This window comes from Mizuhopecten yessoensis, unplaced genomic scaffold (genome assembly GCF_002113885.1).
Source record: "Mizuhopecten yessoensis strain PY_sf001 unplaced genomic scaffold, ASM211388v2 scaffold8377, whole genome shotgun sequence".
NCBI lineage: Eukaryota > Metazoa > Mollusca > Bivalvia > Pectinida > Pectinidae > Mizuhopecten > Mizuhopecten yessoensis.
Window position 1 is genome coordinate 177,805 of NW_018407517.1, and position 19,764 is coordinate 197,568.

A 19,764-nucleotide genomic window follows, 5' to 3' on the forward strand; every position below is an offset into this window, starting at 1 on the left:
GAAATCACCCCGGGAAATTCGGTGCTTTATTCTACTAGAACATTTAATGTTATGCAATGTAAATAGTGTAAACAGAGACGTATATATATATACGTCTCTGATCATAGACGGCACCCTTGTTTGGGCTTCCACATAAATGTAGCTACGCCCCTGAATCATTTCTGATTGCATGAAAGTTAGAGTAGCTTCCCTTGTTGACACTCTTTAGTATTTTTGCCAACATGGCTTCTCCAACGAAAGCCGACATGTCATCAAAAAGTAATGTTATATTTTAGCATTTATGCATACTTAAATGGTACTTACAAATGGTCGCAAAACTATGAGACATTATGTTTATATTCATGGGTACATTCCGTTATGTATGCTTTCGTTTTTGGAATTATAGTGGTGATTTGATGATTTTTATATGAGAGAGGTGGTTGATCAAAAATTCTCACTTCTCAAGATCAGTGGGTACAGTACAGTGATAATAAATTGCAAAGGTCTGGTCGAGAAATTTAGTGTGATGTGTGCTAATAATAATGATTTAATATTGGTACATACCCATGTTTAATTATTATTCAATTATTTAAACCAAGGGTTTTCAATGATTTAGAGTAGTAGAAAGTTGTCGTGACATCATGTAGCTTGTATACATTTGCCATAGTCAGCTGTACCTACCGAGTATCGTTACAGTCTGTCAAGGGCTATCAAAATGTCATTTTACTATCACCCACAGAAACACACGCACATATACAGGTCCAGTACACTCTGCCGATTGAGCTATATTGCTATATACACCTATAAATTATAGCTGTATTGGGCTATAATTTCTCAGATTTCAAATTTCATTAAATTAAAGCAAAGTCGCATAAAACAATAAGGTTTATGGTAATGTTGACTACAAAGAGCATACATTTATTTTCATTTTTCATAAATGTAAAATTTCCGATTTTTTTACATCATTATTTTATAAAAAGAATACTTATATTTAATGTCTTTTGTTATCAACCTAATGATACAATCTTTTTTTAAAAGCGACTTTGTTTCGTTTTCTTTAAAAAAGAAAATCACTTGAAAATAGCTCGAAAGACCTATTTCAGATAGGAGCTATTATAGGTCTTTACAGCTATATAGCTCAATCGCCAGAGTGTACTGGACCTGGAATAGGCCTAGACACTGATCTGTTGTGATTAAAGTTTTTGTGTTATTCAGAAGTACAGAAGTTAAAAATTAACAGATGTAGCCAAAGTTTCTTCTGGCCCAATAGCTAACACCAGACTTAGACATTTTGACAGAAAGATGTCTGGTGTGGGGCCACAGAGCACTCTTATATGAAAATGTGGAATTCTCCGACACCCTTTTGTATTGTAGAGTTATAATTATGAGGTGGTGACAACAGAAATCAACTATGACACAACACATACCTCACATATATATATATATCGATAAATGGATTATTTATTGATCAAAATCCGCTCTTATTATCACCAACAACTGTTAAATTCTTTCAGTAGGTTCCTCATTTTTTCAATCGTTCAAATTTTCCCACCTGAGAGAACGCCATTTTATAGTTAATGGGAGTGACTAATCAGCAAGCCGTACTGATCTGGGCCGAAAATGGAATATATAATTCTTGTTTAGAAGATTTCCGGACTGCATCTTTTTTGTTGATTAGTCACACCCCGATACCAAACGGTGTTGGAGAATTCCACATTTTCATATAGTAGTGCGCTCTGGCCCCACACCAGACATGCATATCTATATGTCTGGTGTTAGGGCAAGAGGAAACTCGGGCTATAACCGACGTTAAGAGGCCAAATACATTGGAAAGTTTTATTGGGGTATATTCTTCAATCTTGCTCAAATTGTGATTTGTAAAAAATGCAAATCTTGGTCTGATTTGTATATAAGATACATAAATGGAAGAAGCCACTTTATTTGACTCACTATTATTTTTATCTTTTACAGCTCTACCTGTACACGAAACCAATACTAACTTACTATTTGAAAAGTTTACAGTTGACGAAATCCGAGGAATTGAAAAGAAGACCAGGTATGTCCCTAACTATTAAAAATGTGTCGCACTTCATAAATTATGTCACATGACCCTGCCAGGTTCATTAAAATCTATCAAATTGATCAAAAAGCAAATAAAGTCCAATTTCTAAATACTAGAGAAAAAAAATATTGTGCATTTTTTTCTCTAAAAAAATATTTTAAATGTCAAAATATGCAGATTATTGAGGTATTTTGCAACAATTACATTTCAGCATGTAACTTTATAATCATGTCAAAATCATTTTGCCTATTCCATTCCTCTGTGTTGTGTGTAATACGTATTGTTCCCTGATCAGCTGAAAAATGTTGCTTTTTTCTCTCTGACATAATTATGTACATGCTTTTTGAATTAGTTTGTATCTTTGTATTTAATAGGAGTGATATTGAGAGAAAGAAAGAAGATTTGAGGACGATGGTTGGGTATGTGTAAAACTTGGACCAATAATTTTAAGGAGGCTCCACCCTTTCGCAATTAACCAGCAGAATTTGTTGAAACTTTCACATAATGGTTATGCAACTATGTAGAGGTGATTTTACGAAAATCCAAGTATTTTGATTGACTGGTGATTTTTTTGGAAAAAAATACCCAAAAAATTGAGTTTTCATCAATTTTAATATTTTCCATTTTTTTGGCGTGTGGTATTGTTCAGAACAATAACAACAATAAAATATGTAAAGAACCCTACAAATATTTTATATATCACAACAAATTTAAAACACGTTTCATTAAGTATATTTTATTGAAACTGTATGGATAAAAGTGATTACCTAGCTAAAAGCAAACAAGCCACAAACTTTCATACAAAAAAAGTGGAAAATTGAACAATATACACAATGGCTTTTTAGGTCACCTGAGCTTTGCTCAAGTAACATAATCCGATCACTTTCTGTCCGTCGTCGTCCGTCGTGCGTAAACTTTTTAAATTATCAACTTCTTCTCAAGAACCAGTGGATGGAAATTGGGATTCCTACCCCAACCTTAGGGGCCAGGGCAGGGCCCAAAAGGGAAAATTAACCAATATTTCAAAAATCTTCTTCTCCAGACTCAGAGGTAGTACAGTCATTTTCTCTGCATGGATGGAAAGATCATCAGGGGCTTTATTTAAATTGTAAATTTCAGGACCCCCGAGCTATCCGTTCTCCCTTGGGGAGGGGGTAAAGTTTACTATAGTTTATATAGGGAAACAACACTTTTGGGTATATTTTGACAATTTTCTGTTGGAAATTATTCTTACTTGGTGAGAATTATCCTTGAAGGAAGATGGTTTTAAATTGTAAAATTGGAATGCATACCCGAACCCTAGGGGCCAAGGTGGGGCCCCAAAGGGAAAATTAACAAATATTTCAAAAATCTTCTTGTCCAGACTCAGAGGTATTACAGTCATTTTCTCTGCATGGCTGGAAAGATCATCAGGGGCTTTATTTAAATTGTAAATTTCAGGGCCCCCAAGCTATCTGTTCTCCCTTGGGGAGGGGGAAAAGTTTACTATAGTTTATATAGGGAAACAACACTTTTGGGTATATTTTTACAATTTTCTGTTGGAAATTATTTTTACTTGGTCAGAATCATCTTTGGTGGACGACGGTATCACATTGTAAACTTGGGATTCCTGCCCCATCCCCAGGGGTTAGGGCGGGGCCCCCAAAAGGAACATTTACAAATATTTTAAAATTCTTATCCTTTGATGACATGACAAGTATTGTATTTCACTTAGTTTACATGCTGATTTCCACATCACATCTAAACTATAAAATAAAGCTACCAGTACCTATGATATAACTCAGGTGACCGCTAAGGCCCTTGGGCCTCTTGTTAATTAATTAATTTTACTTTATACAATCACTTTGGTCGCGGTCAGAGTTGTCTTCCTTGAAAGAAATCAGAACTTTTTGCATAGTGATACAATTTACACAATGACATTTATCTCTTATAAAACTATCAAAAATTATGGAAATGAATTAAAATTATGATATTAAAAGTGGCAATCTATTGTTATTTTATGGAACCAATTAAATTACCCTCAATCATGTACAAAGTTGCAACATCATTCCACAGCCTGCTAGCTAGCGCATGGTATATTTACATGTTAGGTACATATGTACCTGTAATCAGAGTCTTTCGCAAAGTACGCCGATCTCACGTGCACTTACACATACATTTTTCATAGAGATCTTAATACTTTTACAAAACAATATTTCAACAGAGTCAGTGTACTGCATTTATAAAAACGATTTACTCGACAGAGCATAATTGACAGCGTAACTCGCCTACAGCGACAATCGTAACGACCTCGAGCTTGTGAACTGGTGTAAGCGCGTAAAAGCGTTTCATATATGACCTTCTTGAAGTCGTCTGGTCTCATGTCATGTCAGTAACTTTCCATGAGTCAGTTTATTTCTTTGTATCGGAATCTTTATTTTTGAAGTACGTGTGATTACACATTTCTCGATATCGGGTGTTTACATACATTATGTACTATTGTTTACCCGGTGTTACTATAATTTACACTATGGCATTGAAATGCCCGATACGCAATACGGAAATGACGACACAAACAAATGACAAGAAAAACATGTGTATTACGAAGGCTGGGAAGTCCTTAATAAATATATATACACAAAAAAACGGAACAGAAATCTGGAAAATCAGAGATTTTACATATTTTCTGGTTTTGTGGACATGATTTTTAATTGGAAGGTGAATGGTGTATTATACATATTCTTGGTTATTTTCAGTGAAAGATACCGAGATCTGATAGAGGCTGCAGATACCATTACAGAAATGAAGAACAGTGCACAAAATGTAGGTTGTAGGAATCATTTTATCCTCCAAGATTTTTTGAAAACCTGAATACTCATATTATTTAAGGTATTATAGATGTAGAAGTGGAATTAAACACTAAATTAGACCCAATATAAGGGGCCGCGGTAGCCAAGTGGTTAAGGCGTCTGACATTCTGCTACAAATAGCCCTTCACCACTGGGTCGAGGGTTCGAGGCCTGCGTGAGGCAGTTACCAGGGACTGACCGTAGGTCGGTGCTTTTTCTCTGGGAACTCTGGCTTTCCTCCACCACCAAAACCTGACACGACCTTAAATGACTAAAGCTGTTAATTGGACGTAAAACACAAACAAACCAAAGACCCAATATACTACAAAGTTTATAAGTTGATCACTGAGGTACTTGGAGTACGGACATTTGGGTGATTAAATAAAATATGGTTATAAAATAAACTACATAGTTTCCAAACACAACATGCTCAAAGTATCACCAGTAAGTGGCTACTTTTTATTTCACCTTTAAAGTTAAGGCTTCACCAGGTTCGCCTCTTTTATAATATACACCTACAGTAGATAAATTGTTCATTTGTTTATAAAAGTATGGTCACTGTTGAAAATCGTTGTGATGAAAGTAGTGAAGCCATGGACATCCTTATTAAAATCATGTTGTATTATACATTACCAGCACTTATACTATAAAAGTGGAATTTCTTTTTATAATCCTTTGTAGCAATGTTATTGTTGGTAAAGTATCTGTGTCTTGGTGTGTAATAAAATCTACATACTTCCATGCTGATTTAGTATATGACAAGTGAAAACTTTCACTTACACAGAAATTAAGGTAGATTAAAGAAATCACTTCAAAGAAATGATTGTTTTTTTTTAATTCTGAAGCAAATAGTAAAGAAAAATCCTCAACATGACACTTTTGTGTAGGGGTAACTTGCAGTGCATTTCTTTGTGTGTAAAATGATTCATTTATAATTTTAAAAAATATATAAAGAAAAAGGAAACTCTCCCTATGGTCCAATACTTTTGACAGCTTTGTTAGACAAGGACATTTTTAGTCACCCCTGGGGGAACCCCAGTGGGGACTATTAATTTTGGTTTCAGTCCCAGATTTTGACCTCCACTGTTTCAGCTTTCGTGTGTTTGCTTCTGTCGCTACTTACAAGCTTTTGGATAACTCCGATATCGATTTTAGGAATAGATCTAACATACAACCAAAAGGCGTTCCGAATTTCAAACTAAAGATGTTCTGAATATGAATCAGTCACCTTTGAGGTCCCCGAAGGGGTAGACTGTTATATTATAAATTGCTATTGATTGATTGAGATGTTTATGTCTGACCAATGACTGTATTGGTAAAAATTCTTTTTAAACCAAATTAAATTTTGGAATAAAAAGTTCAGGTAGAAAAGCTCAATAACGTCTCTTTTTCTTTATCATCTATTCATGCAATGACAAAAGAAATCGTCACCTAGCAAAAGGGCAAACTTGATTTGACATGCCGGGTTTGTGTTTGCCGCCGGCACACTACATTAAAGCATACGCGCAATTTGGCGGACACAAACAACATTTTGTATCGCTTTGCATTTCTCTGCAGTCCGGCGAAACTTCTAATCGAAAGGCAGGTGCCGAACATGCAGGATTTAAGGGACATTCATAATCAGTAGGAAGGTGCCGCCTTCCCGGAGGTAAACGGCACGCCTGAATCAAGTTCGTCCAAAGTACAAAGTTTACAACATTTATGGAAATTGTTTTATTTTTAAGCCGCTCTTGGCGAGAGCCGAGCAGCTTATTAATTCTGTCCAGAGAACGGAATGACGGACCCCCTTCCGTTACGGATGCGTGCGCATAATTCAGTCTTGCATGCTTCCGCTATATAGTTCCGTTATCGTAAATAGAAAGTAGAATCTCTGACACTCACCTGTGGGTTACATAAAGTCTTCTGATACTCTTCTCCAAGTAATAATCTATACTTTTAATAATTGCTGAAAACAAAATGTTTATCTCCGGTGCATTCTACGAGTGTTGTGGTGGTGAAATTCGTGCACTACCTTTGAGCGTTTTAGCAACTCGTATTGAGGTCTGAGGAGTGTTACGTGTGTGAAACACATATGATTCGAGAAAGCACATGTGAAGACTGTCAAGCATCGACGCTGTCTGTAGAAGGAAGAAGTAAATATATGTATTTATAAACCGTATTAGTGATGAAGTATAACCTCTATTTTGATGTTTCAAACGGGAACGTAATATGACATATCGTGCTTAGGTTGTTAACGGTAATGCTTAATGGCACTGAGACGAGACGATATGTAAACTGTGTATGCTTATCAAACATTTCTGTAACACAGCATGCTATTTCTGGTGTATTTATTTATGAAAGTGTAACAATTTAAGAACATGACACAACTGCCGCTGCTGTTTGACAAGAATTCGCGCTGTGTCAAAATATTATCCAATCCGGTGTAAGGGAAATAACTCTTACGTTAGTAATTAATATATAAAGTCGCATTGAGAAATATAATTCAAATATATTCCAAGAACATTTTTGAGATTTTGTATATTCAATGACAGTAAATAAAGTCACTACATATATTAATAATTATTATTCATATGAATAAATAATAAATAAAAATAAAAGGAGTACAATGTCTCTTTTCTCCATGTATTTTTCCCCCATTCTGTTAATTCTTCATTTCACAATCACAAAATGCACCTATTCTTTATTATACATTCACCGATTGGCATTCTGCACATAAATGCTCATGTCACATCAATGGAGGATGCTAGTTAATGAAAATTACAACAATGCGTCACACTGAAAGAGGGTGAAAAAAGAGGAGAGGGAGAAATGTTTTAAGGCATCATTTAAGAGGTGATTGATTTTGGAAATCCCAAAGGCATCATCATCACATGACCCGATTTTCAATTAGCAGAATACAGAACACATATCTGAGGTATTATAGAAGATATTGATGCTCAACGTCTTACTGAAGCAATTCAATTTAAAGTGGTGAGCGGCTTAAATGTCAGACTGACATAATTCTAGTTTTAATTTACATACCATTTTCAGCCGTCACATTATAAATGGTGATATGTTATAAATAAATGCGCCATCATTCAAACAAATATTTCATCAACATTCATATCCCGCCTGACAACGTTTACAACTTTAGGACACTTTACAACATAACACGTTACGGCAGAACTTGAAATGGAAAACCGGAAGAGTGCAGGGTCATGTAAGGTACGTAGAACATTGCCATATTCAGAATTTATAAAAAAAGCGCTCGACACCGTTTAATGTTATCGTTTCTGCGGTGTGGTGGCAGTGGTGACCTCGAGGTACCGGCAAAACATATTCATTTTGAGCAAGATAAAATGCATGTTTTTTAATCGGTGATTAATTCTTGTGTTTTCCGGACGAAGTTCCGGTAATTTTTGTGTCAGTTTACAGACGATGGCCAAACGTCTAAAATATCTTTGTGTTGTGTCCAGCAGGTCACATAGTAACGAGATAAAGCTTGATAAAATGGCTGCGCGGAAATATATAACGGGCCGAAACCAATGACTAGACGATATTGACAGTTTTACAAACAAATAATTTTTACTGAGAAGTATCAACTGATAATATGGAGTTAAATAACCACGAAAACAATACCAGTACAAACTAGTGATAGGGATTGGAAATTCCTTAATTATCAGCCTTTAGTTTTGGTGAAAATGATTTGCTCCAATATACATGTTCAGTTCTCTTATATCATTTTTTTTCCATTTTAACAGATGAACAATCTTATCCAGGCACTTTGGCATGTTTGAATGTGGAAGGCCTTGATATTGGGATGAAGCAGGCCAGGGAATGTCACAGAAATTAAAAAAAAATGAAATTATTTGCAGTGTTTGTGTTTTATGGTCATAAAACATGGAACATTTTCTTCAAGTAAATCAACCACATGCTTTCTTATTATATCCTAGTAGGTTGGCATGGTTACCTAAACAGCGTGTAATGCATACCTGGTCATTGTTAGACCATTTTGATTGACAGGTGGAAATATGTCACTTGTAGCTTGGTCAATGATTTATTATACTGAAATAATCATACAGGAGATGGGGTGACTTTCATGTCATTTTAACATATTTCTAGTTTTAATTTTGAATTTTTATCTGATGCTTTGATTTGCTAGTTATCCCCCACTGCAACATCGACAGGGAATGTGGTATTGCCCATTGTCTGTCTGAGGTGTTGTCCAAAGCATATATCTAACATTATCATCGCTTGCAATTGTCAAAGTTTGTATGCTGGTATACATATCTTGGGAAGGCGGAGTGCCACATAAATAATTATCACTCATTAGGTGGTTAATGATCATAAATTCTTGAATGTCTCAAAAAATTAAGTTCACAGTTTAGCTGTGGGGGATATTGGCAGTGTGTTTCAATCTTGTTTGTATTAATATCAACATTAATTTTCATATCTAAGTCTCACTTGCTTGTACATGTGCCATCAAAATTTCCATTACATGGAATGCATTTGTTTCAGTGATTTGCTGGTCTGCTGAAAGCAGAAAGGCTGTAATAACGGACACAAAACCGTCAAAAATCAAAACTGATCTTGGATCATGTTAATAACAGCCAACATATGGATTTGTATGTGAAGTACTGTCTTGTGTATTGCTAATTATATAGTGTACATGTTAATAGGTGATGAAGTCTATTACCCGTATAGATGAAATGTGTAAGGAACTGAACCAGAGCCACATGGTACGAGGCACCTCCTTCCACAATAGATCCAACAAGGAGCTTGATCAAAAGTAAGACCATCACTCTCATTTGATTATAGAAAAATTATATTACATCACACTTTTACTTCACAAAATCAACATTCTGCATATTTTTTACTGGAACTGATATAATGTATTTAAATTTTAATCATTGATAATCATTAGTTTCCAATTACATGTAGGTCTTTCAAGATGATAATGAATTCACATGTAGTTTATATTTTGCACATTTGTTTCAGACCTAATACGTTATTGAATAAAACTTCCCTGAAATATGTCAGTGCTAAACAGTATTTTGTGAGACAATATTATACTATGTTAATCTGAAGTAACCTGACAAATACCTTTACTGAGTATTCCTTAAAATTATGTTTTGTTTCATTCTATAGGAGGAAACAGGAGCTGAAATTCCACAGCATTGCAATGCAGATCAAAATGCTATTGGATATGCCAGAAAAGGTCAGTGATAGTGTAAAACCATGTGATTAAACTACAGTGGAACACCCTTATTATGATATTCTATTTGCCAGAGAAAAACATATAATGACATCCATGCTGTCAGGAAGGTATGCCCAGGTGTCGCAAATGGACAACTTACATGAGCTTAGCTAAAACAAAATTATTCACTGCCAAAAAATATTATAATAAGCAGGGTTCAAGGTTTGACCATATCGCAATAAACATATTTATTTTACTTTACCTCTTTTACCTCTGTTTACCTCTTCGTCGAAACCGTTGTTAGCTTGAAGTAGCTAATGTAGGGGCATCTTGGTCTTTGTTTATATAGAGGAAAAATTCGTACATGGAAATAATATCAAAGTATTGGAATTACTACTGGTACTTTGGTATGTTTATTTATTGCATTTTTGCCAGTGAAATATCGGATTCTATCAACTTGATAAAACTGATATCTTACTGGTGTCTTCAGTAAAACTGATATCTTTCACACTGTGACAAATATCAAAAGTGATATTTTCACAGTGTGAAAATATCACTTTTTGGTATTGACCATTCATAATGGTATCTTCTATTCGCTGCATTCAAAGGCAACAATTTTTTGTTCAGATTCAAATGAAGCGACGGTAGAATAAGTTGTTGTTATGGTAAATGTTTGGTACACACACTTAAGTATTCACATAAATATATAATTAATAAAAAATGTATAAGCAATCATACCAGAAAATAGCAGAAAACGTCGGAGCATCCCATTCAAAATGGCAAGCAGCCTTGTTGTCAAGAATGACGTCATTAGAATATGGCGCTTATTATTACGCTTCTGATTCCCGCCCGTTTTAATGCATTACATTTTTCATGCTTTATGCTTAAAAATGTAATAAATAGAAAATTTAATGGTGTCTTCAGTAATAACAAATATAATTCACGAGTGTGGCTAATATTTTTATATTTTTCTGTGCACTCGTTAAAAATATAAAAATATTAACCACACAAGTGAAATATATTTGTTATTACTGAAGACACCATTAAATATCCTCTACATATTGTATAAATATGTTTGATTATATTGATAGATCTGGAGTGCCCTGGACCGCTATGATTACCTAACAGCATCCAGACATTACCTACTGTCCCGACACATCCACACCAGTCTCCAGCTGGACTCTCAGCAGTCTCCTGACCTCCTACACAGATTCCCAGTCCTCAGTCGCCAGTGGGCTGCCATCAGTCATTTTAGAGCCACCATACTTCAGGTTTGTAATGTAGGGCCACCATGCAATGTGTGAGTCATTTCAGGGCCACCATACAGGACTAAATATCAACAATGTTTTGTTGAACAAGTAATAGCAGTTATTGATTTACAAACCTATTTTTCATCAAGTTGAGTTTTAGTTTTACTCAAGATAATTATGATCTCATTATAAATGTTTTGTTCCTGAAAAGGTAACAATGGACTTCATCATGTAAAAGCTCTGGTTAATTTCAGATCAGCTAAAAGTTGAACACTCTATTTTAACATCAGGCACTATGCTACCTGTTATTCTAGGGATGGTAGCTACATGATTTGACAGGAGTACATGATGTCTAACCACTCATAATCACTACTCACTAAGTAAAAACCTTCCAAGTAAAATATTATCCCTCATTAAAACGCAGTTGGTATATGGTATTAACATCTGTATACTACTTTATACCACCTACCGGTAGCATGATAAATTCATTATCATTGGTTGTCAGTATAAGAAGAACTTGAGAAGAACTTGAGAACGAATTTTCCCATTCCCCAGCACTTGGGAACATATTTTCTCTCAAAAAAGAACGTCTTCTTGCGCCAGACCATTTCAGGTGCAAATGTGCATATGGAAAAGCCTCTCTCGATTTTATCCACGTGCTCAAGATGAGAAAATTGTTCTCAAGACAAACCCTGAAAATACAGTGAGATACTCTATAAATACCGCAGTAAATGTCTAGAAGCCCTAACAATGCAAATGGATGTTTTCAAATGTACGCTTTCGTATAATTGTATAACTTATACTGACAATATGTCTGTCAACAGTAAGGAAGCTCCTTATACTGACAATATGTCTGTCACAGTAATGAAGCTCCTTATACTGACTATGTCTGTCGACAGCAAGGAAGCTTCTTATACTGACAATATGTATGTCCCAGTAAGGAAGCTTCTTATACTGACAATGTGTCTGTCAACAGTAAGGAAGCTCCTTATACTTACAATATGTCTGTCACAGTAAGGGAGCTCCTTATACTGACTATGTCTGGCGACAGTAAGGAAGCTTCTTATACTGACAATATGTCTGTCACAGTAAGGAAGCTTCTTATACTGACTTTGTCTGTCGACAGTAAGGAAGCTTCTTATGCTGACAATATGTCTGTGTCACAGTAAGGAAGCTCCTTATACTGACAATATGACTGTCACAGTAAGGAAGCTTCTTATACTGACTATGTCTGTCGACAGTAAGGAAGCTTCTTATACTGACAATATGTCTATCGACAGTAAGGAAGCTCCTTATACTGACAATATGACTGTCACAGTAAGGAAGCTTCTTATACTGACTATGTCTGTCGACAGTAAGGAAGCTTCTTATACTGATAATACGTCTGTGTCACAGTAAGGAAGCTCCTTATACTGACAATATGTCTGTCACAGTAAGGGAGCTCCTTATACTGACTATGTCTGTCGACAGTAAGGAATCTTCTTATACTGATAATATGTCTGTGTCACAGTAAGGAAGCTCCTTATACTGACAATATGTCTGTCACAGTAAGGAAGCTTCTTATACTGACTATGTCTGTCGACAGTAAGGAATCTTCTTATACTGATAATATGTCTGTGTCACAGTAAGGAAGCTCCTTATACTGACGATATGTCTGTGTCACAATAAGGAAGCTCCTTATACTGACAATGTCTGTCAACTGTAAGGAAGCTCCTTATAATGACAATACGTCTGTCGCAGTTAGGAAGCTTCTTATACTGACTATGTCTGTCGACAGTAAGGAAGCTTCTTATACTGATAATACGTCTGTGTCACAGTAAGGAAGCTCCTTATACTGACAATATGTCTGTCACAGTAAGGAAGCTTTTTATACTGACTGTCTGTCGACAGTAAGGAAACTTCTTATACTGACTATGTCTGTCGACAGTAAGGAAGCTTCTTATACTGATAATACGTCTGTGTCACAGTAAGGAAGCTCCTTATACTGACGATATGTCTGTGTCACAGTAAGGAAGCTCCTTATACTGACAATGTCTGTCAACAGTAAGGAAGCTCCTTATAATGACAATATGTCTGTGTCACAGTAAGGAAGCTCCCTATACTGACAATATATCTGTCACAGTAAGGAAGCTCTCTATACTGACAATATGTCTGTCACAGTAAAGAAGCTCCATTTACTAACAATATGTCTGTCACAGTAAGGAAGCTCCTTATACTGACGATATGTCTGTGTCACAGTAAGGAAGCTCTCTATACTGACAATATGTCTGTCAAAGTAAGGAAGCTCCTTATACTGACGATATGTCTGTGTCACAGTAAGGAAGCTCCCTATACTGACAATATATCTTTCACAGTAAGGAAGCTCTCTATACTGACAATATGTCTGTCACAGTAAGGAAGCTCCATAAACTCACTTTATATATATATATATATATTTGTGTCACAGTAAGAACTCCTGAAACTGACTATATGTAAATGTTCACGATTACAGGGGAGCCGTGTGATGTTAAAGGAGTCTGCCATTACAGACCAGGTAAAGTCTAAACAAGTATTTGAAATTTACAGTTTTTTCTGTCAATATAGAAATAAGCATATAAAGAACTTGAAGGTTTTAGCAATATTGCCAAAAAGATCTAAAAGCAAGTGTTTAACTTTCTAATAAAAATGAAACAAATTCAAATCAAATCTAAACAGTAGCCATTAGTAAACGGGTTTTACCTGTCACTTTCTGTCTGTAATATAAGATAATGATTTGTTTTGCTTTTGTAGAAGATAGCGGAATGTCTGTGTAGTATTATCCTGCTTGAAGATAGCACACCAAGACAGGTTTTCAACGAGTTCCTCCTCGCTCGCACGGTAATGCTTTTCATTTTGTGGGATAAAATTTTCCTAAAGGGCCAAACTTTCACACATTTAATGAGAATATTTTGCCATGATTGTGCTTGCTTAAAAATCCAGGATGACGATACAGGCCCTCTGAGCCACTTGTGGTAACAGCCTGCCCCTATTTTAGTAACAAACACAAAAATGATGCTGCATAAACTGTTGAGTTGCAGATTAGTTTGAAGAATAATTGAGGGAAAAACTGGTATATGAGTAAGTATTGAAAGGTTTCCATGGAAATTTTGACAGCCCTTTGTGCCCCTTGTGATGTTCCAGACAGCAGTGCAGCAGTTGTTCCATCCAAACCAGACAGAAGGTGTAAAAGATCAGGTGTGTACTGTGGTCCAGCTCATCACTACCACAATACACCAGATACACAGTGTCTTCTACCAGGGTAAAAGCCCCACAATGGGAGGTAGGTAAACCAAATACAGTGTCTTCTACTAGGGCGATAGCCCCACAATGGGAGGTAGGTAAACCAGATACAGTGTCTTCTACCAGGGCGATAGCCCAACAATGGGAGGTAGGTGAACCAAATACAGTGTCTTCTACTAGGGCGATAGCCCCACAATGGGAGGTAGGTAAACCAAATACAGTGTCTTCTACCAGGGCGATAGCCCCACAATGGGAGGTAGGTGAACCAAATACAGTGTCTTCTACTAGGGCGATAGCCCCACAATGGGAGGTAGGTAAACCAAATACAGTGTCTTCTACTAGGGCGATAGCCCCACAATGGGAGGAAGGTAAACCAGATACAGTGTCTTCTACCAGGGCGATAGCCCAACAATGGGAGGTAGGTGAACCAAAAACAGTGTCTTCCACCATGGCAATAGATCCACAATGGGAGGTAGATAAACCAAATACAGTGTCTTCTACTAGGGCGATAGCCCCACAATGGGAGGTAGGTAAACCAAATACAGCGTCTTCTACTAGGGCAATAGCCCAACAATGGGGGGTAGGTAAACCAGATACAGTGTCTTCTACCAGGGGGATAGCCCCACAATGGGAGGTAGGTAAACCAGAAACCGTGTCTTCTACTACGGCAATGGATCCACAATGGGAGGTAGGTAAACCAGATACAGTGTCTTCTTCCAGGGCGATAGCCCCACAATGGGAAGTAGGTAAACCAGATACAGTGTCTTCTACCAGGGCGATAGCCCAACAAGGGGAGGTAGGTAAACCAGATACAGTGTCTTCTTCCAGGGCGATAGCCCCACAATGGGAGGTAGGAAAACCAAATACAGCGTTTTCTACTAGGGCAATAGCCCAACAATGGGGGGTAAGTAAACCAGATACAGTGTCTTCTACCAGGGGTATAGCGCCACAATGGGAGGTAGGTAAACCAAATACAGTGTCTTCTACCAGGGCGATAGCCCCACAATGGGAGGTAGGTAAACCAGAAACAGTGTCTTCTACTACGGCAATGGATCCACAATGGGAGGTAGGTAAACCAGATACAGTGTCTTCTACCAGGGGGATAGCCCCACAATGAGAGGTAGGTAAACCAGATACACAGTGTCTTTTACCAGGGGGATAGCCCCACAATGGGAGGTAGGTAAACCAGATACAGTGTCTTCTACCAGGGCGATAGCCCAACAATGGGAGGTAGGTAAACCAGATACAGTGTCTTCTACCAGGGCGATAGCCCAACAATGGGAGGTAGGTAAACCAGATACAGTGTCTTCTACCAGGGGCATAGATCCATAATTGGAGGTAGCTATATAGGTAGACCAGATACACAGTCCGTCTTCTACCAGGAAGATCGCTCCACAATGGGAGGTAGGTAAAACAGATGCACAGTGTCTTCTACCAGGGGGATAGATCCATAATTTGAGGTAGCTATATAGGTAGACCTGATACACAGTCTGTCTTCTACCAGGAAGATAGCTCAACAATGGGAGGTAGGTAAACCAGATGCACAGTGTCTGCTACCAGGGGGATAGATCCATAATTGGAGGTAGATATATAAGTAGACCAGATATACAGTCTGTCTTCTACCTGGGAGATAGCTCCACAATGGGAGGTAGGTACACAAGAAGCAAACCATGTTCTTCCATGGTGATAGCTATAGGAGCTAGGTAAACCAGAAACTCACTGTTCTACCAAGGTGATAGATACAGGAGGTAGGTACACAAGAAACACACAGTTTTCTACCAAGGCGATAGATATAGGAGGTAGATACACAAGAAGCACTGATAGATATAGGAGGTATAGGTTATAGATATAGGAGGTAGGTACACACACAGTTTTCTACCAAGGTGATCAATATAGGAGGTAGGTTCACAAGAAGCACACCGTGTTCTACCAAGGTGATAGATATAGGAGGTAGGTACACAAGAAACACACTGTGCTCTACCAGGGTGATAGATATAGAAGTAGATATACAAATAACACACTGTTCTATCAAGATGATAGATACAGGAGGTAGGTACACAAGAAGCACATCGTGTTCTACCAAGGTGATAGATATAGGAGGTAGGTACACAAGAAGCACACTGTTCTACCAAGGTGATAGATATAGGAGATAGGTACGCAAAAAGCACACCGTGTTCTACCAAGGTGGTAGATATAGGAGGTAGGTTCACAAGAAGCACACCGTGTTCTATCAAGGTGATAGATATAGGAGGTAGGTACACAAGAAGCACACTGTTCTACCAAAGTGATAGATATAGGAGGTAGGTACAAAAGGATCACACTGTGTTCTACCAAGGTGTTAGATATAGGAGGTAGGTACACAAGAAGCATACTGTTCTACCAAGGTGAAAGATATAGGAGGTAGGTACACAAGAAGCACACTGTGTTCTACCAGGGTTATAGATATAGGAGGTAGGTACACAAGAAGCACACTTTGTTCTACCAAAGTGATAGTTATAGGAGGTAGGTACACAACAAGCACACTGTGTTCTACCAAGGTTATAGATATAGGAGGTAGGTACACAAGAAGCACACTGTTCTACCAAAGTGATAGATATAGGAGGTAGGTACACAACAAGCACACTGTGTTCTACCAAGGTTATAGATATAGGAGGTAGGTACACAAGAAGCACACTGTTCTACCAAGGTGATAGATATAGGAGGTAGGTACACAAGAAGCACACTGTGTTCTACCAAGGTGATAGATATAGGAGGTAGGTACACAAGAAGCACACTGTGTTCTACCAAGGTGATAGATATAGGAGGTAGGTACACAAGAAGCACACTGTGTTCTACCAAGGTGATAGATATAGGAGGTAGGTACACAAGAAGCACACTGTGTTCTACCAAGGTGATAGATATAGGAGGTAGGTACACAAGAAGCACACTGTGTTCTACCAAGGTGATAGATATAGGAGGTAGGTACACAAGAAGCACACTGTGTTCTACCAAGGTGATAGATATAGGAGGTAGGTACACAAGAAGCACACTGTGTTCTACCAAGGTGATAGATATAGGAGGTAGGTACACAAGAAGCACACTGTGTTCTACCAAGGTGATAGATATAGGAGGTAGGTACACAAGAAGCACACTGTGTTCTACCAAGGTGATAGATATAGGAGGTAGGTACACAAGAAGCACACTGTGTTCTACCAAGGTGATAGATATAGGAGGTAGGTACACAAGAAGCACACTGCTCTACAAAGATGATAGATATAGGAGGTAGATACACAAGAAGCACACTGTTCTACCAAGGTGATAGATATAGGAGGTAGGTACACAAGAAGCACACTGCTCTACCAAGATGATAGATATAGGAGGAAGGAAACACAAGAAGAACACTGTTATACCAAGGTGATAGATATAGGAGGTAGAGAAACAAGAAGCACACTGTTCTACCAAGGTGGTAGATATAGGAGGTAGGCACATAAGAAGCACACTGCTCTACCAAGATGATAGATATAGGAGGAAGGAAACACCAATATGATAGATATAGGAAGTAGATACACAAATAACACACTGTTCTACCAAGGTTATAGATATAGGAGGTAGGTACACAAGAAGCACACTGTCTACCAAGGCTATAGATATAGGAGGTGGTAGGTACACAGGAAGCACACTGTTCTACTAAAGTGATAGATATAGGAGGTAGGTACACAACAAGCACACTGTGTTCTACCAAGGCTATAGATATAGGAGGTAGGTACACAAGAAACTCACTGTGTTCTACCAGTGTGATAGATATAGGAGGTAGGTACACAACAAGCACACTGTGTTCTACCAAGGTTATAGATATAGGAGGTAGGTACACAAGAAACACACTGTGTTCTACCAGTGTGATAGATATAGGAGGTAGGTACACAAGAAGCACACTGTGTTCTACCAAGGAGGTAGATATAGGAGGTAGGTACACAGAAAGCACCCTGTGTTCTACCAGGGTGATAGATATAGAAGTAGATACACAAATAACACACTGTTCTACCAAGGTTATAGATATAGGAGGAAGGTACACAAGAAGCACACTGTTCTACCAATGTGGTAGATATAGGTCGTAGATACAAGAAGCACACTGTTCTACCAAGGTGGTAGATATAGGTGGTAGGTACACAAGAAGCACACTGTTCTACCAAGGTGTTAGATATAGGAGGTAGGTACACAAGAAGCACACCGTGTTCTACCAAGGTGATAGATATAGGAGGTAGGTACACAAGGAGCACACTGTTCTACCAAAGTGATAGATATAGGAGGTAGGTACACTACAAGCACACTGTGTTCTACCAAGGTTATGGATATAGGAGGTAGGTACACAAGAAACACACTGTGTTCTACCAGGGTGATAGATATGAGGTAGGTACACAAGAAGCACACCGTGTTCTATCAAGGTGGTAGATATAGGAGGTAGGTACACAAGAAGCACACCATGTTCTACCAAGGTGGTAGATATAGGAGGTAGGTACACAAGAAGCACACCATGTTCTACCAAGGTGGTAGATATAGGAGGCAGGTACACAGAAAGCACACTGTGTTCTACCAGGGTGATAGATATAGAAGTAGATACACAAATAACACACTGTTCTACCAAGGTTATAGATATAGGAGGTAGGAACACAAGAAACACACTGTGTTCTACCAGTGTGATAGATATAGGAGGTAGGTACAAAAGAAGCACACTGTGTTCTACCAAGGTGATAGATTTAGGAGGTATGTACACAAGAAGCACACTGTGTTCTACCAAAGTGATAGATATAGGAGGTAGGTACACAAGAAGCACACCGTGTTCTATCAAGGTGGTAGATATAGGAGGTAGGTACACAGAAAGCACACTGTGTTCTACCAGGGTGATAGATATAGGAGGTAGGTACACAAGGAGCACACTGTGTTCTACCAAGGTGATAGATATAGGAGGTAGGTACGCAAGAAGCACACCGTGTTCTACCAAGTAGGTATATATAGGAGGTAGGTACACAAGAAGCACACTATTCTACCAAGGTGATAGATAAAGGTGGTAGGTACACAAGGAGCACACCGTGTTCTACCAAGGTGATAGATATACGAGGTACGTACACAGGAAGCACACTGTGTTCTACCAGGGCGATAGCCCAACAATGGGAGGTAGGTAAACCAGATACAGTGTCTTCTACCAGGGCGATAGCCCAACAATGGGAGGTAGGT

General features: G+C 37.8%; 1 protein-coding gene across 1 annotated transcript in view; it reads left to right on the plus strand.

The window, feature by feature from the left end:
- The first annotated feature begins 214 nt into the window (after nucleotides 1-214).
- The window catches only part of LOC110455770 (conserved oligomeric Golgi complex subunit 1-like), a 123,987-nt gene continuing 104,437 nt past the window's right edge, over nucleotides 215-19,764 (plus strand). The window contains exons 1-10 of the mRNA XM_021506130.1: nucleotides 215-258; nucleotides 1,951-2,035; nucleotides 2,416-2,460; nucleotides 4,777-4,843; nucleotides 9,528-9,637; nucleotides 9,997-10,066; nucleotides 11,137-11,316; nucleotides 13,787-13,828; nucleotides 14,065-14,151; nucleotides 14,455-14,593. Coding sequence (XP_021361805.1) covers nucleotides 222-258; nucleotides 1,951-2,035; nucleotides 2,416-2,460; nucleotides 4,777-4,843; nucleotides 9,528-9,637; nucleotides 9,997-10,066; nucleotides 11,137-11,316; nucleotides 13,787-13,828; nucleotides 14,065-14,151; nucleotides 14,455-14,593 — 862 coding nt within the window. The 5' untranslated portion in view covers nucleotides 215-221. The remainder of the gene's footprint in view (nucleotides 259-1,950; nucleotides 2,036-2,415; nucleotides 2,461-4,776; nucleotides 4,844-9,527; nucleotides 9,638-9,996; nucleotides 10,067-11,136; nucleotides 11,317-13,786; nucleotides 13,829-14,064; nucleotides 14,152-14,454; nucleotides 14,594-19,764) is intronic.